This window comes from Haliotis cracherodii, unplaced genomic scaffold, assembly GCF_022045235.1.
Source record: "Haliotis cracherodii isolate W230 unplaced genomic scaffold, xgHalCrac1.p SCAF_2, whole genome shotgun sequence".
Classification (NCBI taxonomy): domain Eukaryota; kingdom Metazoa; phylum Mollusca; class Gastropoda; order Lepetellida; family Haliotidae; genus Haliotis; species Haliotis cracherodii.
The window spans coordinates 80,518,374-80,540,617 of NW_027266275.1; the positions used below are offsets into that span (position 1 = coordinate 80,518,374).

The 22,244-nt window shown below is 40.2% G+C and overlaps 1 protein-coding gene across 1 annotated transcript; it reads left to right on the plus strand.

The window, feature by feature from the left end:
• The first annotated feature begins 8,111 nt into the window (after nucleotides 1-8,111).
• LOC139467839 (A disintegrin and metalloproteinase with thrombospondin motifs 9-like) lies at nucleotides 8,112-15,180 on the plus strand. Its single transcript, XM_071249342.1, has 4 exons — nucleotides 8,112-8,267; nucleotides 11,793-11,969; nucleotides 14,329-14,473; nucleotides 15,149-15,180. The coding sequence occupies exons 1-4, from the start codon at nucleotides 8,112-8,114 to the stop codon at nucleotides 15,178-15,180; spliced, it is 510 nt and encodes a 169-aa protein (XP_071105443.1).
• Nucleotides 15,181-22,244: the final 7,064 nt, after the last annotated feature.

Here is a 22,244-nt window from a genome sequence, read left to right on the forward strand (position 1 = left end):
TGATATCACCATCTCTATAATCCCTGCCTCAGAACATAATTTCTGTCGCACATGGGAGTATTTTGGACGTTTACCTTTAGCATTGTGAAGTATGAATCGGGCTTAAAAGGGTATGGTGACGAATGGGCCCAGTGTATAGATAAAGAACACTGGATAATCAAGAATGTAGCTGCCATAGTGGAGTCGTTTCGTGACAGATATAGGGTCAATTGTGCACTTTGTGATAAAAGCATGAAACTTGGCACAGTTGTAGGTAATGACATTCCAAATAATTTCAGATATGTGGCCACCCACAAAAATCAAATATGGCCACCAAATACAATATGGCCGCCACGGAGGTATGAAATTCTTATAAATCGCACGTGAGCATGACCCACAACCTAAATATATAAAGAAACATGAACATTTTGGAATGTATTTACCCAACACTACATCTGTACAGTAAATAATTTTATCATTATGGACTATTGTTTGTTGATTTAGGTAATTGAAAGTAGAAATGAAAAAGAATATGCATTTCTTACTTTTTATTATCTTTAAGACATACGTTACGACGGCCAATAAAGTATACCAATATGGTATATTCATATGCTGAATACAATGACAAAACATGCATATTTAAAGATCAGAATTTGTATTTATTTAAATATGCTAGTTGTTTTGGTTGGCTAGGGACAATAAAAAGTGATCCCTTTGCCTCCACATTTACAAAGTGGTGTACTAATCAAATGTGGCATAACACAGACTTTTCTCTGCACCAGCTCGCAGGCGCACAACTACATCTCAGAAGCTCTTGGCATGACTTAGAAGTTTGTAGAAGTGTAGTCCACAAAGGCCCATAGCTATGTGCTACTGATATTGCCCATTGGGAAGGTCTGTTTCGGCCTCCAGTCTTTGACGCCAACAGTGGCGAGCATGGAAGGCAGCTCCTTTGACATGTTGGTACAATGGAAGAGGAATGGAATCAATTGCTCAACCTTTCCTAGTGAATGATTTTTAGTGCGTGCCTCATCAATTCTTGTACATATACTGGTCCAGTCATTCATTAAGATCGCCTTTTCCCACATAGAACGATGTCTTGTCACAGGCAGTAAAGCTCGTAATGAACAGGTTTCCCTGGTCCACGGAATCCGGCAAGGACAAGTACTGTCAAATATCTGAATTGTTTGCCTGTTCCAAAGTATCCGGGGCAGACAATGAACAAGGTCATCGGGATCAACTGTTCGAATCCAAATCCTATCATGCCCCTGTGTGGGAGCACTAGACATGTGCAAAGATCCCGTGTCAGCTTCTTCATCTGAATATAGAACATTGACCAAATCTGACCCTTTGTTAACCACAGTACCTGTTTACCAGAAGTGCGTATGATTTGTTCATCCCAAAATTCTCATGATATAACTTATTCAGCCAAGAACTTAACCATTTCTCTCTTGTTCCCGCCAATTCTTAGACATGCCTCCCATGTGTGAAATATTTTGCTGTTTGGTTGAACGCAGCATGTGACTCCTTTTTATCGTTTACTTCTTGCTGTTGATTGAGGCACTACTGTTTTTGTGCAAATGGAATGAAAACGTCTTTTTGAATAATCTCCAAAATGGACCCCTGTCCCACCTGGAGTTTGAATATTGACTATTGTCGCCCTATTTAAGAGTAGTGCATGATCTATGGGCGAGTATTTGTCTTTTGTAGAGAGTGTTTCTAAACCTCAAGCTTGCCACTGCGTGCTTGACGTCCAATTTCTTGTTTGGTTTTGGCAGTGTCTCTTGAGTGTGGGCAAGAAAACAGAGAAAGTTTGATCTTTGGGATAAAGGTTCATAAAGGCTTCTAGTTTTCTATTGGATATGTTAACAATTGCTCATCATTGTTTTACCTTTTGAATTGTGTCTACTGTAGTGTTTGCAATGATGTCATTCATATCTAACATCAATAGCTTACATTTTTCCTACATATATGGGTTACCCATATCCTCAAATACATCACAGACCTGTCTTTTGAATGTTTGTTGAACACCTCCCCTCTGTTCATGATGCCTAACTTCTAGTTCTGATTTCTTATTAAATATTATGAAGCCTCGAATTCGCGAACAACATGTGCCATTTCTGGCCCTGACACCATCCGTCTCAAAAGCTGGGAGGAATTCTCTGTTAACCCAACGCGTGTTGTGTTGTTCATGTGATTGATTGCGTGGAATTTTCAATACAATTACCATTCTTGAATTCCTCTTCCGTAGTAGGATGTTTGGGAATATTCCAAATCAATGACCATGGATAGACATAAACTTGGTGTAATATAACAGGCTGCACATCAAGTCAATCCAGAAGCGATCCCTATTGTTGTATGGGGGAGGTCGGGTAGCCTGGTGATTAAAGCGTTCGCTCGTCACGCCAAAGACCCGGGTTCGATTCCCGACATGGTTACATTGTGGGAAGCCCATTTCTGGTGTCCCCCGCCATGATATTGCTGGAATATTGCTAAAAGCGGCGTAAAACCCTACTCACTCAGTCACTATTGTTGCATCTGATCAGTGCTAACACTAGCCCAGTGTATACATACACTACTCTTAGAGGGGTGAGCATAAGTGACCATGCAAAGATCCCGTGGGTGTCTTGTGAATGTCCAGAGCTGACATTTGTTTGGTATGAGTAGAGACTCAAGTCATCAGCATGGTGCAAACGAGGAAAAGGAGTCACACGCTTCGTTCAACAGCAAACCTTTTCACACATGGGAGACATTCATGAGAAATGACGAGAACAAAACAGAACTCAGCAGTGATGTACCAACCGATCAGGATGTATAGAACATTATGCCAGTCATTCAGCGTTTAGTGGTCTTAATGTATGATTAGGACGGTATCTGTACAAGAGTTCAAGGGGCAAGCAAAGACGTATTCACTAAGAAAGGTAGAGCATTTGATTCGTTTCCTGTTACACTGTACCAACATGTCAAAGGAGCTGCATTTCAAGCTAACCACTGTTGGCGACGAAGTCTGGAGGCCAAGAGAGACACTGAGTGGGGATGGGCAATATCAGTGGCACATGGTTATGAGCCTTTGTGGACTACACTACCACCAGCTTCTAAGCCATGCCGAGAGATTCTGAGATGCAGTTGAAAGTCTGAGGGGAGATGCAGAGCAAGGTGTGACTGTGTTGTGCCACGTTGGATTAGTACGCCACTGTGATCACATTTCGTTGTCACTAGCCAGCCAAAGCATTAACCATGTACAACCATATTTCAATAAATACAAAAAAAATGTTTTAAATATTCTGTAATTTACCATATGAGTATACAATATCAGTATAGTTAATTTGCATTAATGAAAGAAAGAAATGCATATTCGTTTTCATATTTTTCACACTTTAGATTACCAGTATCAAACAAATAGTCTGCTAAGATATAGGTTTTTTTACTTGATAGATGTAGTGTTGGGTAAATGTATGCCAAAATGTTCATAGTTCATAATATATTTAGGTAGGTTTAACGATATACACTATAATATCACTCCTCTATGCACTTATTTAGCATCCACCAGATGAAGGACCAAGACGTATCTCTGAAACGTCGTATGAAGAATAAAGGAAGTTGCTCTCCATAAAAAGGTGTCATGTATTCAGGTTCCCCCAACTTCTAAATGCCCTTCAACAACTTCAATCGGAAAGAAAAGACCGGGAAATAAACTTGACCCATCTGGCCATAATATGGACTTGTCTGACATTGCCGAGAACAGATTGTATTGAGGGAGTCACCTTTTTGTAAATACGAGAAAATATCTTTATATAAAGAAGTAGTTAGTTTTGCTACACTTATAAAAAAGGTTGGTTTCTTGGTCATAGACAGCTGCAAAATACAATCATTAATCGTATTGTTGCATTGAACTTTACAGACGAAGCTGAATGATTTGGGTGAAATCTGACTCACCGAACGTTCTCCAGTTCGTCCAATTTCGATTCACGCTGACATCATGTAATATACACAACACAAGATTTCACTTTTACGCATTTCCCTCTAATTTATACTTTATAATTATCAGTCGACCCCAAAGGAGACCGAAGGGACTGAGCGAAAGCTATTTATCCCGTTTGACATGAATCCAACAATGGTGTTTCAGCATCAGTTATTATCACTTATTAATCTTCTGATAATTTATTCATGTTCCAATAAAGAACATATTTTAAAATACAGATTCAGACGAATTGACATAATATAACAAAGGCAGTCGCCACCTTTGAAGTTGTCGGTCGACGACTAACCAGGATATTATCTTATTTATGTTGTATTTTCACCGTAAGTAATGACAAGATTGCAAATACAAATCAACCTCTGACCAATAGCCATCCGCTAACATTTACAACCAGAGAGTTTGCTTTCTTTTCCAGTTCTTCTTTTGACTGGTTGTGCTACCATATCCTTACAATGTTATAACTGCTTAGGAAGCGAGAGTGCCTCTGGCAGCCCTTTGTCATGCGCCCAATCTTCTGATGGAATTAGAAAAGCAAGTTTCTTTTCGCTGATAGCCAAATGCATCTTTATCTAATTAGTGACACGCATTAATGGATTAACGAGATTCCCCGTGTCCCTATTTCAATACAGGCCTATTACGCTTTCTACTTCTTACATCATTGTAGTTATCCGAGTTCAAATTAATTAAAATATAAACGACGAATGGGAGTTGTTTATCTTCAATAAAACACTACAGGGAGAATAAACCACGAGGGGCGCAGCGTCGTCAAAAAATAGGACGTCATCCAGTTGTGGGCGAATGTTCGAATCTCCAGAAATGACATCATAATAGAACAATGTTTTACCGTGAAATAAACCACCCTTCGTTCTTCATTGTTCCTTGCGTAGCTATCGTATACGCACAAGTACCCGCTGTCAACTTTCAAATAATACACGAGCTGATTTGTCTGTGTGTCTATATACCGCCTTGATCTTTATGTTAGTGTGAAAATATTTATTTTCAGGTACATTGATTATCTGTACACCTCTTTATGGAACTAAATAAAAATGAATTAATTTGTATTCAAGTTCTCAGCAAAGCCACAATGGGGGTGGGGGATGGGTGTTTGGGGTGGGTGGGGGGCGGGGGTGGGCGTCTCCTGTCTCCGCGTTCTTTCCGTGTGTTTGTTTGTTTTTTAACGCCGCACTCAGTAATATTCCCTGACAACTATCTTATTTTCATAAATAAAGTACAAACATAACAAAAATATCTAGAAGGGAATGTTTTATCTAACTTATTAACCGAAGAAAGAATCTTAAAACAACAATTATCAACATTTTTGTTTCAAATATACTTTCCATGAACCTGAGGAAACGGGCCTAAAATATCTGTTGCGAGCGTACGGTACTTGAAGAAGACGGTACTCGTAAAAGCATTACGATTTATCAGCCCCTCTGCAGCCAAGTGCTGCACTTACTGTGCTACAGATACGAAGGTTGCATCTTCAATGCTCGGGAATATAAGGAAAACACTTGTCATTTGATTTAATATGTACTTAATTCACACTTCCTTTTTCCAAAGGGGGAGAGTGTTGTCAGGAATGTAGTACTATTTAACGTAAGCAGTTTTGAGGAAGTTACTTTATTTAGATGCTAGTCTGATGTGTAAACTCCTGGAACAGCGTGGGCTGATTATTCTGTAATGTTCTAGTGCCACTAGACTGGTGATGGCACTGCGTGGAAATTTCCAGTAGCTAGTTAGACTGTATGTGAGGGGAAAAGAGGCATGCCTCTCGTATCTCTCACACATTTCATTACATCACGACCAACTTTCTTGTTAAGCTTGATCACTGGTCGCTGGGTGAATATGTTAGTTTCAGTTTGGGAATCGACACGTAACACGGTGTTTCGACTGTTCAAAGTCATCATCATTAAGCCGAGTATTGGTAAGATAAAGCTTTTGAGCCTCCCAAATTCAATTTAACCTAGACACTTCCACAGTGATTGCAGTTGTCTGCCTCGGTGACTTCAGTCTGTAGTTCATCTTGGACTAAGCTTACTTTGCCGTTCATCGGTGGTCTGGGAAAAATACCATTCATGTATGAGGTAAATTGGTGGCAAGCGTGTGCAGTTACAGTTACAGTGTGCAGTTACAGTTACAGATCGGTCAAGTTTCAAGCTTGCAGGCGGAATGTGTCAGTATAACAGTATAGTGTGTTTTTGTTCAATATGTCCTGTCATTGGGGCCTTACTGATAATAGTATGACACACTTACGGTCTGGCTGGCCTCAGAAGGCGTAATCTGACTTCTGAATTACCAGTTACAGCTTCCCTAGCCTGTAACTCTTTATTGATACAACAATACAAATTCGTACCAGCACATGTTTGCACTCAACGCCTTCTACGAAAAGGGGTGTTCTCAAAACTGAAAATCAGAGAGCATTGGGATTTTATAGACTGTTCTTGAACTGTGGTCACTGTGGTCACCAAGACCATTCGCCCGATGAAGGAGTAAGCATATACTCCGAAACGTTGTGTTTCTATAATGAAGAAGTCGACATCCATAAATTCTCTCTCTGATGTGTATCACTTCTAAATGCCAAGCAAAGACTTGTGGTCACCTTGAGCTCAAGAGGTGTTAGTACACCATGGTACAATGAAGATTGCAAAAAAGCTAGAAAAAAACATGGAAAAGGCTGAAAGAGTTTTTAATAAACATCCAACTCAAGACAACTTAAAACAAATAGGGATATCAAGAGCAAAAGCTCGTAGAACCATAAACGTAGCAGCTGGAGACCTTGTGTTTCCCAACTGACTACACGTACTTCACTCAATAAAGTGGAATATGGTTAAAAGGACAAAAGGTGAAGGGTCCACTAGCAGTGTTCAACATTTAAAAGCTGAAACTGAGAAATTAACTTCCAAAAAGACATCGCTAATAAGCTGATAGAGACAATTAGTAAAACTTCATCATCCTAAATTACAAAGGTATCAAAGTCAGCAGGAAAAGAAGATTCTTAATTTCAAATCCGATAATTCTGAAGATTACAATGAATCTCTTTCCTAAAGTGAACTGCAAGAGGCTCTTAACAAAGCTCATGATACAGCATCTGGGCCAGATAATATCCTTTATCAATTATTGATAACATCTACCTGAGTCATCTCTTTTAACCTTCATTTTCAATAATATTTGGGAATCTAGTAATTTTTCTTCTTCTTGGCATGATGCTACTATCATTTCTGTGCCCAATCCAGGGAAGGATCACGCGAATTCTTCTAATTACCGTCCAAAAGCTTTAACAAGTTGCACAAAAGACATTTCTCGCCGTGAATATCTGTAAAATTGCTGATGCGGGCGTTAAGCAATATTCACTCACTCACTTTTCACTCACTTGACCTTGAGTTCAATTTGGAGGTTTGTAATTATTTAATCATTACTGTGTCCATGTTGACATGGCTATATACAGGTATAACAGATTAGCTGTTTCCACACTGAGCTTGTGATTATTGTGTATGCTACACTGATTATTTATCAGTAATATGGATCTATGACAATGTTTTCTAGGCATAGGTCATCATGGCTAATGTTTGTGTTCGCGTCGGGTTTGCACCCCTTTCCACTATGGTTGCTCCTTACTTTGTGCCTGATATCGGCAAAGGAGAACCGTCACAAGGAAACACTCTATTGTAAGCGTCATTCAAAGGGTAGTCCAGTCACATTAACACCTCTCTGTCAACTTTTCAAGGCCACATAAGTACCAGTCAGATCATGTGGAAGGGTGGCACAGTAGATCGATCAAGATTGTGGGCTGCCCCCTTCCAAATATCTATGAACGGTTGATCATAATGAAGGGGGAGAAGGGGATTTCGATGAAATAAGAATAGTGCAGCTAAACGGTAATCATATTAGGAGTCCGTATATATATACAAATATATACTCTTTATAAAGAGGTAGTAATTAGTTTTGACTTTGTTTCTTAATAGGACAATGTAGCTTGGTAGTTTTACAAAACATATGGTCGTTTTTTCTAGGAGTTCCTACAGAAACTCACCCAGCTGCGAAACCCCTAAACTGTTTCAACATAAAACAATGTCTTCCTGGCGCCACTGACGGTGAATACTGGATCTACTCACCTACCTTGGGCAACAAGAAGGTTCGAATCTACTGTCACAACATGACTGGTGTACCCAGCGAGTATGTGACCTTGGCGCACATTAACCAGGGCGTCTACCCAGGCGTCAAGAACAAGGACTGTGTCGGTGTCGATGACGCGATGACAGGTGTCAAAGTTGGGGTCACAGAATTCTCGAAAGTCAAGGTCAACGTTGAGGTACATTGATCATGAATCATATATGCTCTTAAAAAAAAATAGGGGATACTCGGAAAAACTCCAAATTTGTAACAGATATTAGTTTCTAGTAATAGTTGTATGATAATAATGAACGAAGTTGGAACACATTTCAACTGGAAGTATGAAAGTAGATGTTAGGACTGCCAACGATATTAAAGGATAATAGGGGTAAGATTGGAAATGTCATAGTTGGCGTTTTTGGATCAGTAGTGCCTAATGCCGCCACGATTTCTCAAACATGCATTCATACTGCGTATGAGTCTCCCAATGGCGATTTGAGGGAGTCCGTCCCCTACCTGTTGCAGCACCTGGTCGTTCAACCATTAACCAACGTGGTAGGCGGCCTGCGACACTGCCGCACATGTCTCCCTATCATGTCCCAGACTTGTTCCGCTGGGGAAAGCCCTTTTCTCATTCTATGGAAGTGAACATTGACCATTCGTGCACGGTGAGCATGGGCGTTGTCTTCCTGAAAGACAGAAGGTCGACCCATACGCCTTGCAAACTGGACAACATAAGGTGTCAGTATGTTGTCCCGATAGTACAATCCAGTGATCTTCCTTGCAAAATTTGGAGTTGGGTTCGGCCAGTGATGCCAAATCTGTCATGAGGCCTCAGATTAATATTGGCTTGACGTTCATTACGACGTCGTCAGACACGTCCACGCCTATCATGAAAATGCAAAGTGAATCAGAAAACATGACACGTGGCGAGGGACGACTGTCCTAGTTTCGTACACCATCTGTTGGCAATATTACGATTCCTAAGGGATGGCACAGCACGTGGCCGGCGAGCAGGAGATGAACTGCATGCAGACGATTTGTAATCGTTTCACCCACACCTCGTGCTTCAGCAGGCTGATGAAAGTTTACAACAATTCAAATCGCCGTTTGAGCTCGATTTCGTAAAGCCTGGTTTTGGATCAATCGATCCTGTATTCTTGTCTTTGACTTGGGACGCCCCGAACGGGGTTCACCATTTTTGTTTTGTTGGTACATGTTGCATAGTCTGCTCGTCGGCCTCTACATGCTGACTTCTGCCAGTTTCAAATACGCCAATAGCCAGTAGATGTGCAGACGCCGCATCGCCAGTTCATACACTAACAATGAGTGAGTGAGTGAGTGTGGTTTTACGCCGCTTTTAGCAATATTCCAGCAATATCACGGCGGGGGAAACCGGAAATGGGCTTCACACATTGTACCCATGTCGGGAATCGAACCCGGGTCTTCGGCGTGATGAGCGAACGCTTTAACCACTAGGCTACCCGACCGCCCCCACGAACATTGAATGTAGACGTGTAACTGAATGCTGGATGATAAGCAGACTCAATAGGATCGATAGAAATAATGGTCCACAGAGATTACAAAAACAATAATACTGATGCATAGGATGTTTGCAACTATCTTTGTTCTTATACTTGGTATGAACATTTATGTTTCACGACACCCTACTTTTTTAAGAGTATATAAACTACATGAAATATATGTTTTGTGTCTTTGTTTAACGCCAGCCTGTAAATGATCAAGTCTCCCCAGACGGTCGAGTGATCGATGACATGAGCAACGGTTCACACCGTTAGGTACCGCAGCCATCCAAAGTCACTCCGTAGAGATTCAACCCAAATGGATTGGGTGGTCAGACTTGGTCACTTTGTTGATAGCATATCCTCGTACCCCTACGGTGTGGATCGTTGCACACATTATCAATCACTGGATTGTCTTGGCCAGACTCTATTTTTTTCAGGAGGCCGTCATATATATTACTCAAAGTTTGCTGTGGATCACAATGTTAAGGTAATGCGTCAAATTGTGTGCATTTGTTGAAATTGACAAAACCCAGCGGAAGACCTGCAACTCCAGAAGTCACAAAGTGATACGAAATACTGACAAACACAATACTGACCATCCAATCGTTGACAATGTACTTGTTGATAAAGCTAATAATCAGTCAGATAACCCATCAAAATGAGAATATCTGACCAAAACTGAAACACGCGAAAACAAATTCATTGTCAAAAACAACTCTCTGTAACGCGTATGTGATCCACGTGATACAGCCTGTCACCGTCGTCTCATGCTCCCAATAAGTGTCTGAATGGTTTCCAAGAGAGGATTGTTCCACTTTCAGTAAGAGCTTTTCCGAGTTCTTGTAGGGTTTCTGGATGGATGGGGCGTCGTGAGACGTGGTGACCGGGCTGGCCATTCCATGCGGACAATGGTTTTCTTCACTAAGGAGGCATCAACAAGCCTGGCTCAATGAGGTCGTGCATCATCGTCCATGATGTCTGATTGCACCAGCATACGGTCTCACGTACACATCCAGATTGTCATCCCTTTAGCTCACACCTGTCACCGTGCCCCGCTGTAGGACATGGAGATCGGTTCTTCCAGCTTTACTGATTCCACCCCAAATCAGTCATGATTTAGCCCCCTCCATAGCAGTCATGTTCGGCTCCGTTCGAATCCTGAAATCTCCTTGTCTATGCCACGCTCGGACACGATTCATCAGTGAAAAGAACTGGAGCACATTCCTGGTCTGTCCATTTGACGTGATCTTCAGCCAAATCCCAACGTGCCTGCCTGTGATCTCGTGTCAGTGGGATGCAAATGTATGTCCTCCGACACTGGAGACCAGCCTCACGGACACGATTACACACTGTCTTAGTAGAAACGTTAACGCCACTGACGTACCGCAGGTCATTTCTGAGTATGGTGGCAGTCAAGAATTGATGGCGTCTTGCTGCAGTCAGGGGAAACATGTCTTCCCGCTGTGTGGTGGAACCACAAACATGTTCCTGGGTAACCGATCTATACGTCTGGTTTTCATACCATGCCTTGCAACTCACACTTGGGCTGACACCACAGGCACCTATTTCAAAGCATGCCTTTGCACCTGCCTAATTCTCCGGACGTCAAAGGACGTGTTTGACGCTGAGGTGGCATATGTGCATACGGTTTTTGCAATCCCCAGTACCAAATGTTGTTGTGCTTTCTGATAATGATATGCAACAATTCTGTCACGATAATTCCAAAAACAACTTTTCACGCACCTCGTTCACATTGTGCCCCTGTCCCTTCATCATTCTAGTAGAGGTTACCCAATCATTATGTATTTTTATCTTTATTTGTTAGATGTTTTTTTTTCATCAAAACCTTATCCTCAGCAAACGTAAAATAGTATAGCTTGAATATTGCTGAGTGCGGCGTCAAACAAATAAACAATCAAAGACCAAATGTTACAGAGTTTAACAACCCGATCCCTTTATGTTTCTCCTCCACCCCTTCTACCCGAAGCAAGGGAATTAACTGACTATATAAAGTCCAGTTACATAGTCAGTTAATTCCATTGCCTCCTTAAGATACTTCCATCCAGGTTCCTGGTTCTAACCCGGAATACCCACCATGTGTGACCGTGCCTGTAGAACGAACGTTGATGTTTTGAAGATACGCTGATGTGATCAACCTTTACATTTGTAAAAACCTCTAAAGCGTTGTCTTGTTTCAGACCATGACTGTGATACAAATAGACTTCCAGTTTGCATCCTCGACCGGCAACCTGAACACGTACGGCGTGGCTCAAGACTGCTACACCCGCCATACTGGTAATGTTCGTAATGCATGCGGCCCCAAAGGAACATTCCGCATAGACACCAGAGGGACTGGGCTGTTGATCAATACAAATGTACGCTTATATGTCATAAACTATTTTCTCAACGCGACCTACATGTTAACACCATCCTTAACTATACGTTCTGCAACTCAAAGCTTAACTCGACTTGTATGTTGTAATTTACTTAATCTTAATGTTTGACTCGACATGTGTGTAACACAAACATTACTTTCACGAGTCCACTGGGGTCTCGAGGGAGACTAGTCCCCCAACCAATACTTTTCGTGCATACTAAATTAACGATCAGACTACATAGTATGACTGGGCTCATGGTGGCGGCAGCGTGGATCGATGCAAGTGCTGTCGACCACCGTCAACCAAGATTCAGTTATTTACAGGTCGTGATGATAGTGTTTTCATATTGTTGACTAAGGCATAAAACAACATTCACCGATTTAATCAAGTGACATCATGTCTCACTCCGGGCGGTGGGGTAGCCGAGTGGTTAAAGCGTTCACTCGTCACGCCGAAGACTCGGGTTCGATTCCCCACATGGGTACAATGTATGGATTCTAAATGAGGACAAGGTACAAATTATGTAAGAAAAGGAAATTTAATTGGTCTCAATCAGAGTTTACGCTTTTGGGAATAAAGTTTTACATTAACCTAGAAAAAAAGGTAGAACAAAATTACAATGAAACATTACTGCAAATTTAAAAGCGCATGAATGTTTGGGATTCACTCCTCCTTCCGAAACTGAGTCACTTACCTTCTGCCCTTCCAAATCCCCCTGCATCTCAAATAGATGCATTTCAACAGAAATGTTTCAATTTCGAATTCATATGGAAGGACAAACTCAAACAAATAAAACGCGAAGTTACTATATTGAATCCTGAACATGGTGGCTTTAAAGTTCCAAATATTAAAGATATAATAAAATCTCAAAAGCTGAGATGGATACAGAGAGTAAATGATGGCCAACCAAAGTGGAGTGTCGTTCTCGAACAAAGTGGCCAATTCAAAGCTATTATGGCTTGCAGATAGTTCATACATTAATGCAACTAGAATTCCATCATTGACAAATATATTCTGGAAAGATGTGTTTTAAGCTTATTAAGACTCTATTTTGAAAAGTAAAACTCAATACTTAATAGATATATGATAAAGGTGTTGCATTTTTGTTAACGATCTTATGCTCAAGGAAGGTAGATTCTTGACTTATGAAGTATTCACCACAAAATATTTTAGCAACAAATTTCTTAATTTACAAAGGAGTTAAAAAAGCCTTAAAACAATATCCGCATCAATTGAATATAATAAAAATTAAGTATGTTTTATGCAACCCTGTATATCCTTTCAATCTTAGACAAGTTAACAATATCTTGGGAAGCAAATATTTATACCATCACCTTCTGAATTCCAAATTTGTAAATAACCCTGCTATACTAAATGGAAACGAATACATGGTTGTCACTATGCTGAAAGCGATTAATAACGTTCAATGTCTTTTCAAATGGGTGTACCAAAAGCAACAGTTTAGAATCATACATAAGATACCACCAGTTAGAAATTATATATTTAAAATGGGATACATTGATTCACCTTTATGCGAATTCTGTAAAAAAAGAACTCGAAACTATAGAACATTTATTCTATAAGTGTGAAATTGTTACTAATATATGACACAAACTAGAAAAAAAGGATTATTCCTATACAAGTACGAATAGAGTCTTAAATAATTAATTAAAATATTATATTAGGTATAAAAGGGAAAAACAACAGTCCTATTAATGCAATCATATTATTGATTAAGATCATTAATTATAGATCTGGCATACACAAGAATATCCCAAATGTAGAATACATGAAAAGAGAGATTACAAAAATTATTTATTTTTCTAGTGGAGAAAAAGAAAAACATCTTTTTCCTTCTGGTCATCTCTACACTTACTGTAGTACTTTGCTGAATGTACCTTAATGTACCTTAATGATCCTTATCGTTAAGTTAGGTAAATTCTGTATTAACGATCCATAATGTTTCCAAAGCATATCAAAACCTATACTCGTTGTATATTGTGATGTTCTTAATAACTATTATTTTATATGTACCGTTTTATGAATACAGTAAGTATCTATATATTCACAGCTAGCTTGAAAAGTTTTCCATGACAATTTCAGCAATATGCAATACTGCATAATAAATGGGTTTTTTAATACTTAGTCAAATATAACATGCGTCCTGTAACAATAATGTAACATTTGCTGCTTGCCTGTGTCTGAAAATATGGAGAAAATAGTTTGAAAATTCGAAACTTATTGCACTGGCAACTTGTATTCAAACTTTTCAAACTTGTATTCAGATTAACACCTTCATTATTGACTACTCTGTTATTCAGCAACTCAGTAGGTGCCGTATTACCTTCTGTTGCAGATAACGTGGCAATACAAGGGCGCATTTCCTTGGGGAAGTGCACAGCGTTCCTACAATGGAGCCGTGATTGAGATTCTTGGTGGGGGATTCTGCGGCGGGTTTAAACCAGCAGAAGACCTGCAACTCCAGATTAACACAGAAGAAGGTATACACTGATATGCTAATACTGAAACACATAATTCTTTGAGGACTTACTTGTTGCTAGTTGTACCATATTTCTACTAAACTCAATTTATAAAAAAGGCATCCATTTGATAGACAGAGAATCTCACCCGAGGGATTTTTGATATCAATTATATCAACACGAATTGATGAAAATTGATGAAATACTCAGAGGCTTGCCGAGGAGTTTTTCCACTTTTATCAACGAGTGTTGATGTATTTTATATCAAAAGACACGAGGGTGAGATTTTATTTATCATCCAACATCATCCTTCCAACTTTTGCAGATACTCTCGGTGTTTTTCCACTTTTTTCAACTCGTGTTGATATATTTGGTATCAAAGGACACGGGGGTGAGATTCTATTTATCATCCGTCATCAGTCTTCCAACTTTTTCAGTTTGCAGACAGTAATAAGCAGTGTCTAAAGTGTAAAAAGTAATGCTTACAGCTTCAGTAGCAGAGCCATTAGTGATGTCATGACGTCACAATGGTCTGCAAAGCATTGTGATGCAATTTCATTGCGGCGATATCTACAGTGTAGATATCTTGATCTCACCAAGCGATATCTCCTGTGGGAGCCAGTTTTTGATGATACATCATGATCACGTCCATCGATATTGTTTTGAATCACATTCTACAAACATGGTCTGTTTCAGTTCTCGATGCACAGAGCGCAATGAGCTGTTAGACTGAAGGAATATACTCCGGAAAACTCATTTGCATAATCTCAAACCCAACGTTAAACCCCACTTCGCCTCACCTGATCGAGTCACATCGAGTTGCACACAGAAGAGTTCCAACAACACTGAACGTTCACTTTGATTTGTACGACAGCGATTGTTTTAAGCACTTACTCTTCACCCTGTCCATGTTTACTCATAAATCCCATTAATACATCCTAAACTAAAACTGACATGAAGAGAATATTGTCGACAAGTGCAGCAACATGTTTATCGAATGGCAAACGAACTTCAGGCGTTACCCTTTCTCAGAAAATAACATCTGTTTCAAAGACTGATAATTGTAAAAAATCTGTATGATGTTTTCTCATAATCTTGTTTATGTTTTTAACTTACTATTTATGTGCGATTGTGTCGTAGGTTTTCAAAGACACTGTTGCATGATTTAGGTTGTATCTATTTCAGTAACTGATACGACAAGCAGTGTCTTGGTATTGATGACATCATGACTGAAATATGTATACATTACATTCTAACCAATCCGACTCTCTGTTTGTGAGAGTGAGACCAAGGGGAACCTATATGTTGTATTTGCAAGCTTTACTTTCTGCCAGTGAATCAATTCTTCACTTTTTATTGCTCTATCGGATGCTATTATTATATTTCAGTGGTAAATAAACGTGTGTAAGTCGTTCCTTGATTGTTGTAACCATCGTTTTCAGTTTCGGGATAAGAAACAATATTTAGATATTGAATATACATGAAGTATAAATTAGCTTGTTCCTGCTCTGCAGAATAGAAACTCATTTTACTACACCCAGACAGTGTATTTTGGTCATCTCCATTGTCGGTTACAGGTTATATATTCTATTGATAAACAATACGTTTTTCATCTTCCCATTTCGATAGGAAGATAATTGTTGCAAGATAATATTTTCATATCGTTAATAAATGTATGTGTGTCAACCTTGCTGACTTGTTGGTTAATAGCTGTCTGATGTTATAATTCAACGCGCGGTGATGACCGATCTCTGCCGATTCTTCCATTGTACCTGCAACAACACCTGAACACTGTCGTCTACATCCTGGTCTGTTGCAATGTGGTATCATCTTTGTTACAGATCTGCAACATTAGTACCGCATCATACAACAAACTTTGAACTACATCACCAGGGCCCGATCAAGAGTGAGATGTCATTGAGTCTGTCCATAACCTACAACATTGACATCAGGTATAGATGACAGCAGTCTGGTCAGTTTCGATACAACATTGCAACTCCCTTTGCAGTTTGGTCCTTGTTAGGCCATCTACAGCATTTACATTAACCATATGTTACTCAATTATTGATCAGACTTCTGTACCGAAGAGTCCCATCGAAAGAATATAGAATTTGAAATACATAAGTCAACTCTATCTGATACTACAGCATCTGATGTGTCATTTCTTTATAAAAGTACATATCTGAAGCAGGGGGGTTTCTCCTCCTTTCACAGCGGAAACCATGATATCTCTTACACGGACGACAATACTCTATATTGCCATAGTGAGTCAATAAGTATGGTTTAATCATTTAAGTATATACGAGGTGTGGGTGAAAGGTCCTAAGCCTATGACTGACTTGGTTAATCGATCCTACTGGTGTAAGAAGCTTCCTCCTGATCATGTAAAAAGGTGCCTAACGCAGAAATGACGTAATTTCTTCCCGTTGGGGAAGAGGTTGAAATCTGACGGTGCCAAATTAGGTTCAGGACGTTTTGGGAGGTAGTTCACAACTAGGATTCTTTTGGAATTCCTGAAAACTGAAGCCATCACTTGCCAGCTGATGGGAAAGACGCTGCCTTCTGCGAAGGAGGGGACGTTAGATGTTTCCACTGCTTTGACTTGTTTAGTTGTCTGGTTGATAGTGTCTCAATAACGTCCGCTTAAAAATGACGTATATTCTAACCAGAGATGTTGGTCCTGGGGTGTTTCTGATCAGAAATAAGAAGCCATGGAACCCAGCATGCTGAAACCTTGGTCATGCCCAGCTCATTTTCCCAACGCTCCCATGGGAGATGCCAACTGTACTAGGTATGTCACGTGTAGTGAGTTGTAGCTCTCCCACAATCCTTTCCTCAGTAATTGCAATGGTAAAGGTCTTCCTGATATTGGATCATCTTCGAATCCCTCTCTTCCGCTCTTGAACTGTGCTGTCCACATCTTAACAGCGTCTGGGGCCGCTGCAGCATTCCCATAGCACCATGTTCACAAGGATGACTGTTGGCTGTTCAGTTGAAGATACTTCATGAGAGCACGGTAGCCACAGAATACGTTTTGTTTTGTTTGTTTGTTGTTTAACGCCGCACTCAGCAATATTTCAGCTATATGACGACGGTCTGGAAATAATCGAATCTGGACCAAACAATCCAGTGATTGACATCATGAGCATCGATCTACACAATTGGGATACGATGACATACATCAACCAAGTCAGTGATCCTGTCAACCCCATCTCGTTTGTCGCCTCTTGTGTGCCAAGCATGAGTTGCTGAATACATCTTCTATCCCTATTCTAACCCTATTGTTCACGGGTAACAGAATACCTAATCACATTGATGCCTGCCGAAATATGTTGCGTGTTTGTGCGCAACCCACCCCTTTTCAGACATTTTATGGTGTAAATCCTGCTGGGGTCCATGCAGGTAGCAAAGGTACTGTAAGTCCCCATGGTCCTCAGTATAGTGACCTCACTTTAGTTGCTGGTGATATATAGCCCAATTTTATTATTGTAATGTTATGAATTGTCATATTTTATGGTTATGTACTAGTTTTAAACATATATCTGTGATAATCTAGTTGTTTTACTGTCCTTCGTCGACAGAATTTTATACAGTTTACATTTATGTTATTAAAGTCAAATTTTATCTCGTCACGATATGGCTGCAATATTGCCGATGTGACGTTAAATATTAACTCACTCACTCACTCAGACACTTTATCTTGAAGTTAACAAGATGGACAGGTGCATGCAAGTGCAAAAACGGACATTTAAAACAAAGCATATTCCATTTGGGCTTCTTTGTCTTCAGTTAGGTGCCGCTGACATGGGGTCATACTGTTTGTCTTCAGTTAGGTGCCGCTGACATGGGGTCATACTGTTTGTCTTCAGTGAGGTACCGCTGACATGTGGTCAAACTGTTTGTCTTCAGTAAGGTACCGCTGACATGGGGTCATACTGTTTGTCTTCAATGAGGTACCGCTGACATGGGATCATACTGTTTGTCTTCGATGAGGTACCGCTGACATGGGGTCATACGGTTTGTCTTCATTGAGGTACCGCTGACATGGGGTCATACTGTTTGTCTTCAGTGAAGTACCGCTGACATGGGGTCATACTGTTTGTCTTCAGTTAGGTGCCGCTGACATGGGGTCATACTGTTTGTCTTCATTGAGGTACCGCTGACATGCGGTCATACTGTTTGTCTTCAGTGAGGTACCGCTGACATGTGGTCACACTGTTTGTCTTCAGTGAGGTACCGCTGACATGGGGTCATACTGTTTGTCTTCAATGAGGTACCGCTGACATGGGGTCATACTGTTTGTCTTCGATGAGGTACCGCTGACATGGGGTCATACGGTTTGTCTTCATTGAGGTACCGCTGACATGGGGTCTTACTGTTTGTCTTCAGTGAGGTACCGCTGACATGTGGTCACACTGTTTGTCTTCAGTGAGGTACCGCTGACATGGGGTCATACTGTTTGTCTTCATTGAGGTACCGCTGACATGGGGTCATACTGTTTGTCTTCGATGAGGTACCGCTGACATGGGGTCATACGGTTTGTCTTCAATGAGGTACCGCTGACATGGGGTCATACTGTTTGTCTTCAGTGAGGTACCGCTGACATGGGGTCATACTGTTTGTCTTCAGTGAGGTACCGCTGACATGGGGTCATACTGTTTGTCTTCAGTGAAGTACCGCTGACATGGGGTCATACTGTTTGTCTTCGATGAGGTACCGCTGACATGGGGTCATACTGTTTGTCTTCAGTGAGGTACCGCTGACATGGGGTCATACTGTTTGTCTTCAGTGAGGTACCGCTGACTTGGGGTTATACTGTTTGTCTTCGATGAGGTACCGCTGACTTGGGGTCTTACTGTTTGTCTTCAGTGAGGTACCGCTGACATGGGGTTATAGTGGAAGTCATGCTGAAAGAAATGCATTCTCTACCCCAACAAAATATTAAGATTGGCACCTCTGTGCACCGAAACGTCTGTGTGTCTGAACAGTGACAGAAAACATATTTCACCACTGACAAACCCTACCCCCATCGAATACGAAATGGTCAATCCATCAGTGAAGTATGACCACAGTATGAAGTATGACCACAGTATGAAGTATGACCACAGTATGAAGTATGACCACAGTATGAAGTATGACACCACAGGTGCAACACAACCCAAAGAAGTCATTTTGATACAAAATTTGTCATCCTCATTTATTTCAGTACGTGTAGGCCAGAGGCCTTTGTGTACGTAACATACAGCAATATACACACGCGTGTGCACTGCATACATGTAATACATAACGGTGGACATAACATACAGCAATATACACACGCGTGTGCACTGCATACATGTTATACATAACGGTGGACATAACATACAGCAATATACACACGCGTGTGCACTGCATACATGTAATACATAACGGTGGACATAACATACAGCAATATACACACGCGTGTGTACTGCATACATGTAATACATAACGGTGGACATAACATACAGCAATATACACACGCGTGTGCACTGCATACATGTAATACATAACGGTGGACATAACATACAGCAATATACACACGCGTGTGCACTGCATACATGTAATACATAACGGTGGACATAACATACAGCAATATACACACGCGTGTGCACTGCATACATGTAATACATAACGGTGGACATAACATACAGCAATATACACACGCGTGTGCACTGCATACATGTAATACATAACGGTGGACATAACATACAGCAATATACACACGCGTGTGCACTGCATACATGTAATACATAACGGTGGACATAACATACAGCAATATACACACGCGTGTGCACTGCATACATGTTATACATAACGGTGGACATAACATACAGCAATATACACACGCGTGTGCACTGCATACATGTAATACATAACGGTGGACATAACATACAGCAATATACACACGCGTGTGCACTGCATACATGTAATACATAACGGTGGACATAACATACAGCAATATACACACGCGTGTGCACTGCATACATGTTATACATAACGGTGGACATAACATACAGCAATATACACACGCGTGTGCACTGCATACATGTTATACATAACGGTGGACATAACATACAGCAATATACACACGCGTGTGCACTGCATACATGTATGCATAACGGTGGACATAACATACAGCAATATACACACGCGTGTGCACTGCATACATGTTATACATAACGGTGGACATTACATATAGGATATATTGATAATTGTAGTACAGAGTCCTTTGTAAACTAAGGACATAACATCTTTCCACATTTGCATGTTTCAAAAACATTGCTGTGTTACTGATTATATTTGGACTCGGAGAAGATAGACGTAGTCAAACTTTGTATATTTGGGTATATATAATAAGTTGATTATATGTACATTGCCAAAGGTGAGCCTTGACTGGGCATATCAACAACAAGTGGTATTCATTTTGAATGTAATCAGAGTACATACATTACAGTTTCTAAACTCCAGCAGAATATTGAACTGTTGTCCTCGCTCAATTGTGACAGCTCAGCCGAAATCGGGAAAGTTGGCCTGATTACATAGTTTGTTAGTAATCTGCGCATACAAAGAGTGTTTATAAATTAGCATAAAATCCAATTTGTCGCTGTGCCAGAGTTGTTGAAAATTGTCTTTAGACGCTGATAGAACAAACGATTTGTCAACTTGCGAAATCCATTCATAGCTGAATTCAATGTTTTGTTCGTCATTTGTCCTCAATCAATTTCAGACGACAAAAGATGAATCCGGAAACACATTAGGCCGACACTATACATTTCTACCAATCATACTACTGTCGCTGGATCAAAGCAACAATCGGCGTCAAGGCGTATATGTTTGTTTGCATATATTCATGGACATAAGTGAAATGGATTGGACACAAAAATCGTTTAGTCATATCTAAATAGTGGCGTACAGCTTTAAATATCAAATAATATTTCTGAAATGCCATATAGGAGCATGGGTAACGTACGCACCACTCCATGATCAATAATATCGTGAATAGATTTGAACGACGTCTCTCTTTGTTGATTAAAACATTCAAGAAAATAGTGGTACGAATTGTCGCAATCATTTCCATAGGCACATGTCAGGTCAGTTTTAACATATACTCTGAAGTCAACAAAACCAATGTCGTAATTGAGTGTCGAATCATATTTCATTTTTTATACGATAATATAAACACGTAGGATTCGAATTGTATATCTTCTGTGCGTGTGAATTAAATTGTCTTAAATTGTGATTTTAATTGTCTTAATTGTGTTTAGTTTCGTACACTCAGTGATAAATTATACCACATTCTAATTGATGATGGAGAAATTTATTTTGCAATGAAATATGTTCAGAGCTTCTTAAATTATCGTGATTTAGTTTGTACCCTACACATTACTTTAAATATACACCGGGAAAGCTAAACCGCCCCCTAAGATAACAGATTAAAACATGTCCCGGTGAATGTTAACTGTTGTGGCAATGAAAATGAGAATAGCAAACATGGAGTTCTATCGTAAGGATGTCATGTCATTCAAGCATTCTATGAAATACAGAATGTTCAGGCATCAAATTTGGGTATTCAAATCCGAGATCTTGCCTGTGGCAGCAATTGAACTATTTCAACGGTCAGGACAATCTCCAACGGTGCTTCCCACAGGCAGATCATCATCAGGGGTTCCATTTAGTACAGCGTTCATTACGACTCGCTTGTAGTCTAAGAACCTGGCGGATAATTCACTGGTCGGAATAAAGCAGATGTGTGGGGGGTGGGGGGTGGGGA

Bases quoted from the DNA above. Each gene is read 5' to 3' on its own strand.
- LOC139467839 (XM_071249342.1), top strand. From the start codon at position 8,112: ATGACTGGTGTACCCAGCGAGTATGTGACCTTGGCGCACATTAACCAG. The intron at 8,268-11,792 runs GTACATTGATCA...GTCTTGTTTCAG, and splicing joins AAGTCAAGGTCAACGTTGAG to ACCATGACTGTGATACAAAT. The intron at 14,474-15,148 runs GTATACACTGAT...GGTCTGTTTCAG, and splicing joins CCAGATTAACACAGAAGAAG to TTCTCGATGCACAGAGCGCA.